A 13647-nucleotide genomic window follows, 5' to 3' on the forward strand; every position below is an offset into this window, starting at 1 on the left:
TTTAAAAAATTTAAATTTTATTATAATACCTGTAAAATAAACTAGTATTAAAATAAATTTTAAATAAAGAATTAAATAAAAGATTATATAAATTATGATAATTAAATTATATAAATTCGATTTCAATTTTTAAATTTAACTTTTCTCGTCTATAAGATTCGCTCTCATTAAATTCCACAATCTCGTATCAAACATTCTAGTTTTATAAACAACTTTATGTCACGCGCGCGCGTGTATCATGCTTATTTTACGAAATCGATCGAGCACGAGATAAAGAGAATGTTCGCGAAACTCGCGCGGAGTTATTAATATCGATGCATGAAGCTGATAACCCGATCAAGTGGTCATCTCGCGACCGATGAATGCATCTCGATATTAGAAGCGACATGATTTTTGTGATTCGCTCTCTCTGTGCTAACGGAACGTACGACTACTGGCATTATATTCTATCGATACAGAGTATACGCCCTGGGAACGTGTCCTCTTCGCCTTTCAGTATCAGATCCTTAGCTTCGAAGTATACAGCTGTGGGAGCATCACAGGTGACTTCTGCTTCTGCAGTTGAGAAAGCAGTTAGAGATTGATTCATCAATGTGCGAGCGCAATTATTTATTTCGCAACAAAATTACAAACCGGGAACACCCCTTCATTTCCCATCGATCGTCTGATCTATTGCATTCAATCGACGCGAGCCAATTTGAAATACATATCTCGCATTCTTATTGCGTTAGCAATTTTTATAATTGTACAAAATTAACAAAGTTTGAATGCAGATTCAGTGCATGCATGTCTTACCGTTATAAATCAATCCATAAATTACATTATGTTGCGAGAGAAGATGAAGTAGTTATATGGATAGGATTAATGAATTTACTTTAGAATCTATGTTAGATTTTAATGAAAATAAAAATGATAACAAAAATTCTCGATATAATGTTCGACACATAAAAGCAAAAAAAATTTTAATATTTTTTGCTCTTTTGTGTCGAGAATTATATCGAGAGTTGTGAGTGAGAAGAGATAAAAGTTTACTAAAATTAACTCCAAAATTCTAATATCACTATTAGAATTTTATATTTTACATTAATATCATAAATTATCTTGTTTTTCTAACATAATTATTTTATTTTTCTAGATAATTATATCGTAAGTCTTATCTTGTTTCTTGTTAAATGCGTCATTTTTATTCATACATATTCCTCTTAAGATCTTATCAAGAAAAAATAAGAGAGACAGAGATAGAAAGAGTACACTAGATAGTAAAAAATATAATGTGTTGCATTATAAGTGATTCGAAGATTTTTGCAAAATATATTTCTATATCCTGTAAATAAAATATACGTACATATAACATATTTGTTACACTTATAGAGATAAGTAATATTCTAATAATACAATAATAATAATAACATAATATTATAATATATTATTATATCATAATATATATATATATATATATATATATATATATATATTATATATATAATATATATATATATATATATATATATATATATATATATATATATATATATATTAAGATTAATATAATATAAGATATAAATATAATATAAGAATAAATAAAATAAATATATATATATATATATAAATATAAGAATAATATTAATATTATAATAATATTATCACAATAATTTTATAAGAAAAGTTCCCACACGGAACATCCTCGTGTGCTGACCAAACCCAAGGTATCTTGAAACAGCGTAAGATATTTCTTCGTCAGCTCCGATGCTTTTGCGTCTCGCGAGCGCGTTTCCTGAGCCGCGGGAATTTCTTCAGGATCTATACGTTCTCTCTCACTTTCCATCGACTCCGGCGCCTTATATGAATGAAAGGAATCCATTAAATCATTAAGGGAAAAAATCGCCTGACGCGCAAGAATGCCTCATAGACACGTGTGCGCGCGCGCGTACACGTGCACGCGTGGCGGGCGCGGCGAGAGAGTGAGAGGGCGAACGATTCCACGAGAGTGAGAACACGGCTGGGAGAAAACGGGCTCGGAAGAAGAGGTCCACTCTCGAGAGTTCGCGGATGATCTCCTCACGTATGTGTGTGTATGTGTGTGTGTTTGTGTGTAAGTGAACGAGCGCGTGCTATACGCGGGGCCAGTCGCCCTTGCCAAGGAGCCCGAGGCACGGGCGTGGGCCTTTCACTCCTGCCATCCGCATCGTTCCTCAAGTATCGGGCCTACGGGAGAAGTACAATCGCTCTCCTGGACCTCGTTCACTTCGCCACAATCGCTCGCAGTGACTCAAATCTGCTTAAGACAAACTCATTCCTCGTCGGAGTAAATATTGAGGATTCTGTATTTGATACAATTAATTGGAAAAAATTTAGTAGAAACTATTTTAATGACACGACAACACCTAACGTATCAATGTCCCTGCTTAGACGATTTATATATATAATTCGACAATAAATTTTAAGATAGAAATCTGTTATGTGAAAAGATGAGAAACACCCATAAAGTAAAAGAGGATCCAAATTTGTATATATATGTAGCATATAAAAGTTAAGGAAGATGAAAAATTTTATTAAACACTTAAGAAAATCTTCATTTAAATAGTAATACAGATTCATTTTGAGAATGAGGATTTCGAGTATCGGGAAAGAACAAAAAAATGATTTATAAAATATAAAAATTAGGGTAAAAGTTGATATTAGGGGACTTCCGATGACCTTCATCTTGATATATGTTGTCAAGGTCACTGTCTTGAGTGACATTTAAAAGGTTTTAGCCGTCGCTCGTCATTTATAAAAAAGTTGTACAAAAATGTTTTTAAGCTTATTTATTTTTTAACAAATCCATATTTTAATACATTTTCTATGACCTTTTTTGATAAAGTTATACCGTTTTGACGAAAATGTTATAAAATGAAACTTTCCTTATAAAATCTGCAATTCAGAAACAAATTATCATGGAAAACTTTTTCAAAAAAGAAATTAAAGTGTAATTCGATCAAATCATTTTCATCTTAATACGATGATTTTTCGCTAATTTATTGTTATTGAAAGATGTTAAAAAATTGTGCTAAAATTTAGTGGTATATTTTTAAGTTGGTTTTTTACAAAAACGGCTGAGAGGTGCGTCCTCTTGCTTTCCTCAAATACTTCTTTAATCGAGTACTATACATAGTTAAAATTTTATTCAAATCGGTGTTCCGAAGGTCGCGCCCTCCCCTTGTGAGAGATATCATGGCTTTTAGACGATCCCTGAAAACGATACACCCTCTGTGGACATTAAAAACGTGGACATGAACTACGAAGCCAGTGTCTACGAATATTTTCTCTCAGAGGATAATATATAATGCATAATTTCTGGTTTTGTTCCGTGCTATGTGCATGAAATTGCCGATACCACCAGTTCTGTGTAGCGCGCGCACGCACGCACGCACAAAGACGCTTATGTACATAAATATAAATAAATTTTTAATTTTAATTTTTTAAATAAGTTTTGTGGTCCTTTCTCTGTCTCTCTCTCTCTCTCTTTCTCTCTTTCTCTACATATACACACGCACACGCACGCACATATATAGTATGAAGCTACAACTTCGTTATGTGTTATTTTTAGAAATATATACACATATGCCGACCGAAAAAGTGAGCCGGAATGCAATTGTTCGATTAATTAACTAAATATTTATATATACGGAACGAAAAAGCGATCCGGAATGCAATCGATTAATTAATTAATATTTTATAAAAATAATAACTATTTAATTTAAAATATTACATGAAACGTTGGCATTACATATATATTCTATGTATATATACTCTCTAAAAGTGAATCAATGAAAATATCACTAATTTAAACAGTAAAATAAGATTTCACTGAGAATCAGTGAGTATTTTACTGATCTTCAGTGGAAACGCTTATTTTTTGTTATTTTATCTTATATCTCACTGATTATGGTCAGTTAAAATAAAATTCACTGTAAAATCAGTAAATTTCACTGTAAAACCAGTAATCGCTAGTTTGTTCGTTTACCGCTACGATCGCTATCTCTCTCGTATTTAATTTTAGTCATAAGAATTATATAAAGTTTGCAAAGAGCGACATTTAAAATTAGAAGTATTATTTCGATTTAATTTCTGATACAATCTCAATAGAGAGGCTTCAGATATTAAATCGATCTTTATAAATCGGACAAATAAATGTCTGGCGACTTAATGAAAATTATTCGTTATCTATTTAAAATAATAAGTTCAATATGCATGTAATATATAAATAAAATAAAATTTTTAATATAATAAATATTTAGTAAATATAAATAAAATTTTTAATTTTATATGAAATAGATAGAGAGATGAATTGTAGTTTAATATTACTGACAATAACGAAAGAAATATTACTGATTGAAACAGTCAAAATTATTAACTGATTCTTTTAATAAAATATCACTGATTTACAGTGCTGTACTTATAACTGCTGTAATCAATGACTATTTACTGTTTTTCAGTGATACTGATTCACTTTTAGAGAGTAGAGATACCGTCTCTTTTCGAGAGATATTATATTAGCTATTATATTGAAAAATTTAAATGTAATATATATTTAATTGGTAATTATGCATAAAAAGGGCCTATCTTCGCACAAATGTGTTATTGACATATGTTGTGAAAATGTTATCCCTGATTAACATTCTGAAGGTTTTAGCCGGCGGTCGTTCTTTATTCAGAAGTTATTAACAAATAAATGTGAGAAATATTGACATAAAGATTCTACTTTATTTGTTCACCGATTTGCTTTATTTTTAAATATGTTATAGGGGAGATTTTCCCGAGTAATTTTGTATATATATATATAAGAGTCGGACTCAAATAGTTTTGGAGATACAGGCTGAAAAAGGATAAAAATAATAAATACAAAAATAAGGTAAACCTTCGGAAAACCTACCTATATGAAATAATGAGTAAGAATACCCAATTTCTACGTATTTTTACCTCCTGAACACGAATATGAAACTTAAAAATAGCGGTCGAACTCGCAAGTCGAAGAAAAAGATAAATTAAAGGTAAATAAAAAAAAGGTAAACTAAATTTATATAGAATTTAATACAATTTAATACAATTAAAAAATATCACAAATGTATGTGTACACACACACACACGCGGGGGGGTGCAAGGGGGGCCTTCGGCCCCCCCTCCCGCAACCACCCCGCCGGTAGGAGACGCAGAGTTGCGAAGAGTTCAATCACAATGGATATATGCTATAAATTGTAAAGGGAGGTCCACCTTGCCTAAATGTATGTGTGGTACACATTTGTGATATTTTTTATTGTATTAAATTGTATTAAATTCTATATAAATTTAAATTGTATTAAATGTATTTAAAATTATTATTTTTTCATATAACAGCTAAAATAATAGGTTTATAAAAAAAATGCATATAACCTTTTTTGTAGAGTTTTTCAGCGGCTTTATTTTTGCTTAAAAATTTTTTTCTCAAATCAATATTTTCGGAAATAAAAAGCATTAAAATTGTGAAATTCTTTTACTAATAACTTTTTAACGAACAGCGAGCGACGGCTAAAACCTTTTGGATGTTACTTAGAGCAGTGACTTTGACAACATATGTCAAGGTCAAGGTAATCGAGGCGGGCTCCCTTCATCGAAATATTTACCGCTAATTATATTTTATTTTATGCTTTATAATTTATTTATACTTTTCTGATTATATTTTTTAGTATATTTTAATATATAATCTTATTTTTTTAAATTGAAAGGCTATGATTGTGTATGTTTTTTTTTGTAACGCAGGGGAAATCTTCCAAAAACATGGTGGTACCGCCCACACAGCACATTCTACTAAATGGAAACGAAAAGATGTCTTTTTTAAGTTATCTTTTCGACAAAGCAAAAAAATGTCTTTATGGCACGGTCTTACATACAGGTCTGGAAACTCCGGTGGTGGGGGAGGTCTCACTTAGTGAGTCCGTTTTTCGGGAGTTCACAGTTTGCCTGCTAGGTTCGCTGCGATCTAGAAGTCGCATTTAGACGTATGTTAGAGAGAGAACGACTACTGCCGTCTATCTCTGTCTCTCTCGCTCGTATTGCGACTTCTAGTCGAAAAACGGACACACTAAGTGAGACCTCCCCCACCACTAAAAAAGGCCTGAGTTTCCAGACCTATATGTAAGACCGTGCTTTATGGATATCTTTTCGCTTTGTCGAAAAAGACAACATAAAAAGGACATCTTATCGTCATCTTTTTTTAGTTGCTTTTCCGGTAAAGCAAAAAATGTGTGTTAAAAATCTTTCCGACCAATTACAAAAAGTTATTATTTTATATTATTAATTTATTATTTATATTTTGCATCAAAACTCATATCTCGTTCGAAAAAATAAAATCATATCATGCTGATAAAGTAGAATCCGTTCGTAGCCCGTGAACCAATTAACCTCTTCAAATTGCGAGTTGCGAGTTACGAGTCGCTGTGCTCAACCTCTTTGTGTCCGACTCTGTGAGAAGAAAGCACAAGGTAAGAGAAATAGAATTTTAATCTAACATAATCTTCTTTTTTACATGTATAATTGTGTACAAATATTACATAATAAGTAAATAAAAATGTGATTTCATACATTTGTTATAATATTTCTTACTCAAATTGATTAATTTTTCGTAAAATTAGATATTTTAAAGTTTGAGGTTATTTTGGAAGGAAAAATTTCTTATTAAATTATTTGATAAACATTGCATAAAAAAATATATTAATCAATATTTGCTAGATTTCAATTTACTGTAATAATGTTAATCAAGCTTAATTCTGAAATTTTTACTTGCTCATTACAAGTTCATTAACAGAATCTTTATGATTGCATTACTTATTATATTTTAAACTTTAATACTTTTCTTAATTTTTTATATTTGTATTTTAGAGTCTTAATATTTCTTATCGTTTTTTCTAGATTATGTCATAGATATCTTTCCGTTACAAGTTCTGCTTCTCTCTACGCAGCAATATATGCTGATACTTTACTGTGCATTGTACTTTGTATTCGTGGTCCTGTATGCGTCTTTCTTCCTCTGCTCAGTTAAGGGAACAATATTACAGTTGAAGGAGCAATACAATTATTTCGAGGTAAGTTTTTTTCTCTTATATAATATATTTCTCAAATGAATCAATAAATTATTGATTGTAAAGTATTTTATGTTTGTCTTTTTTTTAATTTGTAAAATTGTTGATAGCGCACACATGGGAAGGTCAACGTAAAACAGAAGGAATTAAAAAACACGGCTTTTGCGAATATTATCATAGGTAATTGCATAAATTTATTTAATACAACTAATTTTTGAAATATGTTTGTTTTATAATAAAAATTTTTTACAGGCACTATTTCAAACATATATAGTTCATCGTGTTATTACGGCTTAAAAAATAAATTTGCAGAATGGCTACGAAGAGCGGGAGATAGATACAGATACCATCAAAAAAAATTATGTCATACATAATACTTTTGTCATGACTTTGACGAGTACCAAAATTAAAAAAACACTTTAAAGTTTATAAATGTTTAAGTTTAAAGTTTATAAAGTTTATAGTTTATAGGTCAAGTTGAATGTATATAATTTTCTTTTTTATGTAATGCTCGACCTTTCATTAGACATTTTATTATCAGTTACTCATATATTAGACATTTTATTAATCAGTTACTCTTACATTATGCGCTGTTATGTAGCACGAGGAATACCTCTATAAATATATTTAATAAATTCTGTAAATATTATATTTGTATATTTTATTATAACCTATAATTAAGACGAACACATACCGAAAAGTAAGTCTTAGAAATGACTAATAAATATCTAAAAGAGATCTTTAAAGCAACTAAAAAGATGTCTAAAAGAAGTCTTAAAGACTACTAAAGGATGTTCATGAATAGCCACGTTTTAGTTATCTTATGGACAGACTAATATGTCACTGAAAGCGGGTCATGAGACTGCTTTTAGTCTTCTTTCCGTCGACTTAACGATATCACTAAAAGATGTCTGTGACAAAAATATGTCCAGTTTTAGTAGTACATTTAGACGACTTGGTGCTGTATGGGCGGGTTTTCACTGGCTAAAACTCTCACGCACCCTGGCTCTCATTTATTGTTAGATTATTTCCTGGTGCACTTGGGGAAGAATTTTACGATTTCTTGGAAACTCGTTTTGTCCACCGTTGGATATAATTTTGCAGAGTTGTAATAGTATGTTTACAGTGGAGGGAACATGCTGGCACTGAAAGGAATACTAATAATAAATAGGATGCACATGCTGTTTCGTCAACAATCTGGCATCTCTGTCTTTACCTGTTTGTCATGCTTTTTGTCTAAAAAATTCTATATTCATACTTTTCCCAAAAATCTTTGGAATGTATTCTTCGAAATGAAATAGAGAGAGAGTTGAAAGGATATAAATTTATCTTTTAAAATCCGTTGTTTGCTTGAAAACCATAGAACGAACAGTTTAAAGAGAGAGAGAGAGAGAGAGAAAGAGAGAGAGAGAGAGAGAGGGAGGTAGAGAGAGAGAGAGAAATATACAGGGTGTCCCGAAACTAACGCTTGATATTTTAAAGGCAGATTCTCTGGTCAATTTAAAAACGATTTTTCCTCAGCGAAAATGTCGAGGGAGATCATTATTTTTTGCATATTCCCAATTTTTGTCATCATGTATCTTTCTAACTAAGCCTTAAATTAAAATTCTATTAAAGTAAACTCTACCTAAAATTAACTAAAGAATGTGACTTTATTAATATTTTATTCCCATAAGCCTTAGTTTGCGAAAAACCCTTTATTTTCAATCGTTTATAACTCGAAAACTATTAGTGCCGCGACATTTTCGCTGAGGAAAAATCGTTTTTAAATTGGCCAGAGAATCTGCCTTTAAAATATCAAGCGTTAGTTTCGGGACACCCTGTATATTTTTTAATGTTTATCAATCTTACTACCTGTAGATTGTTATTGTTGTTACCGTCGTGTTAGTTCCTCTTGTGACAAATTTAAGAAAAAAAGAATATTAACTTATTATTAAGTTAAATATTTCATTATTGAATTTGGAAAATTTAATTCTTCAGTATTTTTACTGACTGTATATTCTGTGTTGAATATTACCAATATTTCTTTTTAGTAGGAGAATTTTTTCTCTTTTATTTTTCTTTTTTTGCTTTTCTTACATTTTTCAGAATTCTTATAGTATGTATTTTATGAATGACAAACAGTACTACTGATTGTAAATTTCTACTTAAAACAAAATTATGTGTTTTATTGTAATCGAAATACGAGGTGTGTTCAAAAAATAAGGTGACTTTGTAATTTTCTCAAAAAATATTTATTTATTCATCAATATTTATTTTGTCCCCTTCAAAGTAATCCCCCTCAGATATAATACATTTGTGCCAGCGCTTTTTCCAGTCTTCAAAGCACTTCTGAAATGCACTTTTTGGTATGTCCTTGAGTTCTTTCAGCGATGCGGTCTTTATTTCCTCAATCGTGGCAAACCTCCGTCCTTTCATGGGTCGTTTGAGTTTTGGGAACAGAAAGAAGTCGCAGGGGGCCAAGTCCGGTGAATATGGTGGTTGAGGCATGATTATGGTGTTGGTTTTGGCCAAAAAACTACTAACAAGCAACGATGTGTGAGCAGGTGCATTATCGTGATGCAAAAGCCACGAATTGTCTTTCCACAAATTAGGGCGTTTTTTTCGTATTGCATCACGCAAACGGCGCATAACTTCAAGGTAATATGCCAACATCTTCAGCAACTTCTCTGATAGTGATTCGACGATTATTCAGAACCATTTCCTTTACTTCTTTAACATTTGCATCTGTTGTTGACGTGCTGGGGCGTCCAGGGCGAGCTTCATCTTCAACATTTTCTCGGCCTTCTTGGAAGAGTTTGTACCACTTATAAACATTTTTTTTACTTAGAGTACACTCACCATATGCCACTGTCAACATTTCAAGCGTTTCGGAGCACTTAATTCCATTTTTTACACAGAATTTGATGCAAATTCTTTGATCCATTTTTTCGACAGCAACAGATCGCCGAACACGCAAAACAGTTCTAACCTTTATGTCTCTCACATACAAACAAAAAATGCTATATAGCTGAAACTGTGAACATATGTTCGGGACGAGTGTACCAACATAAGAAAAAAAAAAATTAAAAATCGAACGTACCTAACCCGCGAAATTTGAAAAGTCACCTTATTTTTTGAACACACCTCGTATGACAATCAAAACTGTCATATTTATCAAATATTAATCAAAACTCTCTCTCTTTCCCTCTCTCTTTCTCTCTCTCTCTCTTTTATTTTCTTTCTTTTCAAATGTGACTTTTTCATAATTCAAGATAACAAAAATATATCCGATGTATGACAAAATAAGTGATGTCACATGTATCAACAAAAAATACGCTGAAAATAAAAGATTGAATTAAAATAATAGATTAAATTGCTCTTGCGACACACACACATATATTATATATATTATATATATATATTCTTTTTTAAAAATAAAAAAATATATATACGCACACAATTTATATTTATATATTACATTATACAATATAAAATTTATATACAAATAATTCAGATACTTTTCGAAACATTTTTGTTCATAACATTTGCTAAATACTTTTATATGTGCATATATCTTATTTAAATATATTTTTAATAAGATTATGTCCTCGGGATGACATGCCGAAAAGAAGGGTAATGTTCGATACTTTCTCCGCGTCTTAATAGCCCCAAGGTTGATTCCCGACGCTCGTCCCAAGATTTTGGAAGGGTTGACAACTTAATAAGCGCGATCGCGCGCGTCTCAAGGACATGTGGCCGCCTTTTTTCTTCGATCGTTCGGGCTGAAGGCGGCTTTTCCATTGCAGATGGAAGGCCGACCACACTGCAGCTCACAGTGAGATGAGAAGCGAAAAGGAGAGGATCCCTTCAAGGCGATGCGCTCGTCCCTCAAGTCCCTCATTGCTCCCGCAAAGAGTGAATTGTTTGACAGGAGGAAAGGAAAAACAAAAAATTTATAAAGTTGTCGCTGATAAAAAAGAGGACATTTCGTTAATTATCTCGAGACCTACTTCGAGGTCCGACCGTTTTCATATCGGCCTGATGGTCTTTAATAAGTGCCCGTGAATTCGTTCGTTCGATGAACCGGTGATTGGAGCTGTTTCTCCGAGATGGTAACCGAGTCCAATGCATCTGCATCGCCGCCGGACAGAACGGCTCTCCTGTTATTTCTCCTGTTATCAGAAGGTCATGATATTGTCGCATTAGCCCCTGATATATCGGAATTTTTATCTCAATCTCTGCGATCCGTTTCAACTCCGTTTCCAACTCCGTCAGTGACCGAGATCGAGCATCGCTAACGGCAAGAAATGCACGAAGTTTCTTTTCACATGAATAACCAATTATTTATAAATTAAGAGTCCAGTTTGAAGAAAATCGGTTTTTACTTTCTGGAAATATAATGCCTAAAGAAAATGCCTTTCGAACTTTCTCGAAAAATTTGTAAAATCGACGGAGTTATAAGATTTTGAATAGGATAATCTTTAAATGGATATCTTTTAAAGCGTTTCTCTCAAAATATATTTAATACTTTTCAAAGTTGGAGAAACTAAATGACCGAAAAATTTCAGTTCTTTTTAAATGAAAGAGAACACTTTTTTGAGAATACTATGGATCTAAATAGAATTCAAAAATATGATAATTATTATCTTTCTGGTTTTCGAGAAATAAATCAATTTCAGCAAAATTGAAAAATTTTTAAATGTTACTACTTTGTTGTTCCTCAATTTTTTCTAATAAAATTACATTTTGTCCCATAAATATCTTATAAAACAAAACTAAACAAAGATTTTATTTATTTTAGACAATTACATGAGAAATCGCAAAAAAGTTAAATATCCAAGATTAAAAATATTGACGTATATTATTTAAATATTAATAAAAACATGAAATACGACGAAGATTAGAAAAGATTTCTTATATATATATTTTTTTTGCGTCCGCGGAACGATATGTATCGAACACAACCGATCGGCACTCGCGGACCGCGTGAAATAACAACACTTTTAAGAACAAAGTAGAACTTTAATAAGAGCACGGAATACACTCAAACAATGGATAATAACGCGAAACACGATAACGATTCGTAAACGCGTCCGGATAGCTTGATAGCTATATCTTTCAACTCCAGCTGACCGTCGTTGTTGATAAATAACTTCTTGACAACGCGCGCGGAAACGATTTTCTTCCGTTAACGTACTTGCCGCCGACAGAATAACGGGTGGCGAATACATCCGCAGGGACGGGACGCAACACTGTATATATTCTTCAAGAAGAAAATTCCTAAAAATGATAAATTTTTCGTACTGCTAGGCCTTTAAATCGTTATGATAAACAATTAAAATTTTAAAATTTCTTGCAGTATATAATATACAATTCAAATCTCTATAAAGCATATATATATTAATATATAATAATATAATAATTACATGTGATAACAATAATTTAATAATAATAATAATTATAATAATAATAATAATAGTAATAATAGTAATAATAATATATGTATATATAATATATATAATATTTTACAAATATTTCTTGAATGTCATTTATAAGAGAATCTAATGTAAAATATTTTTCTGGCAAATTCTCACTATTTTACAGGAGTGATACATAAAATTATCGAAATTATATGATATGTAATTCTCCTATAGATTGAAGACTACGCTTTTTCAATAACGTCTATCGCTATGCGAACATGCTTATCAAGGACTTATCTATAACAAGAACACAGGAAGGACGAAGAATTTTTCGCCAAATCGATGGGGACGAGAAAAAGAAGCACGAGACAATAAATATACGATATCTTCAAGGTGATGCATTTTTATGTTACATCGCGACCGCAGAGTTACTTTCAAGTGAACGCGATGACGCGTACGGTAGCAAAACATCAATCATTAACGGCGACAATCGGGCGGATTTTACGTCCTTATTTCGAGGCAGGCTTTTTATGCGTCTGCCTACTCAACGAAGAAATCATGCGACTTTCTTAATAAACTGCAGTTGTTGCTGCTTTACACTGATGTATATATTATACGCGTTGACAATCAAAAGACATACACGTTAACAATAAAAAAAATATGTAAGTACCAAACAATTTTAGGTGAGATATAAATTTAGAGCAAAATTCTCATGTCAAATAAAAACATCCAAATTTCATTATTTCATTGAAAACGAACATAAATACTTTTATATATTTTTTTATCAATAGAAATTCTACACATTCTATAAATATTCTACAAATATTTCTATAAATATTTCTATACCTCTTCATTAAAGAAAATTTCTATAAATATTTCTGTCTATTTATTAAAGAAAATTCATTAGCCCTCGGGGATTCAAACAGATGTATCTTGCTGCTTGCTGTTTTATACTGAAGTATACGCTAACAATAAAAGAAATATAAAATATGTAATTCAAACAATTTACGTGTGAGATATAAATTAAATAAAAATTCCTATATCGAATAAAAACACATAAATTTTATTTCATTGAAAACAGACCTAAGTATCTCTTTTACTATCTAGTTTCTATACCGTTATATATACATATATATATATATATATAT

General features: G+C 31.3%; 1 protein-coding gene across 1 annotated transcript; it reads left to right on the top strand.

Moving 5' to 3' along the window:
- The first annotated feature begins 6341 nt into the window (after window positions 1-6341).
- On the top strand, window positions 6342-7746 carry LOC145976454 (uncharacterized). The gene is made up of 4 exons (XM_083107562.1): window positions 6342-6500; window positions 6928-7100; window positions 7208-7277; window positions 7350-7746. Exons 2-4 carry the CDS (start codon window positions 6984-6986, stop codon window positions 7469-7471), a joined length of 309 nt encoding a protein of 102 aa, XP_082963688.1. The 5' UTR covers window positions 6342-6500; window positions 6928-6983; the 3' UTR covers window positions 7472-7746.
- Window positions 7747-13647: the final 5901 nt, after the last annotated feature.

This window comes from Camponotus vicinus, unplaced genomic scaffold (genome assembly GCF_025532165.1).
Source record: "Camponotus vicinus isolate PSW18456_S1 unplaced genomic scaffold, iyCamVici1.0 SCAF_1, whole genome shotgun sequence".
Lineage (NCBI taxonomy): Eukaryota > Metazoa > Arthropoda > Insecta > Hymenoptera > Formicidae > Camponotus > Camponotus vicinus.

Excerpts from the sequence above, each read along its gene's own strand:
- LOC145976454 (XM_083107562.1), top strand. The coding sequence starts at position 6,984 with ATGCTGATACTTTACTGTGCATTGTACTTTGTATTCGTGGTCCTGTAT. Across the intron at positions 7,101-7,207 it reads AGCAATACAATTATTTCGAG|CGCACACATGGGAAGGTCAA; the intron begins GTAAGTTTTTTT and ends AATTGTTGATAG. Across the intron at positions 7,278-7,349 it reads TTTTGCGAATATTATCATAG|GCACTATTTCAAACATATAT; the intron begins GTAATTGCATAA and ends AATTTTTTACAG.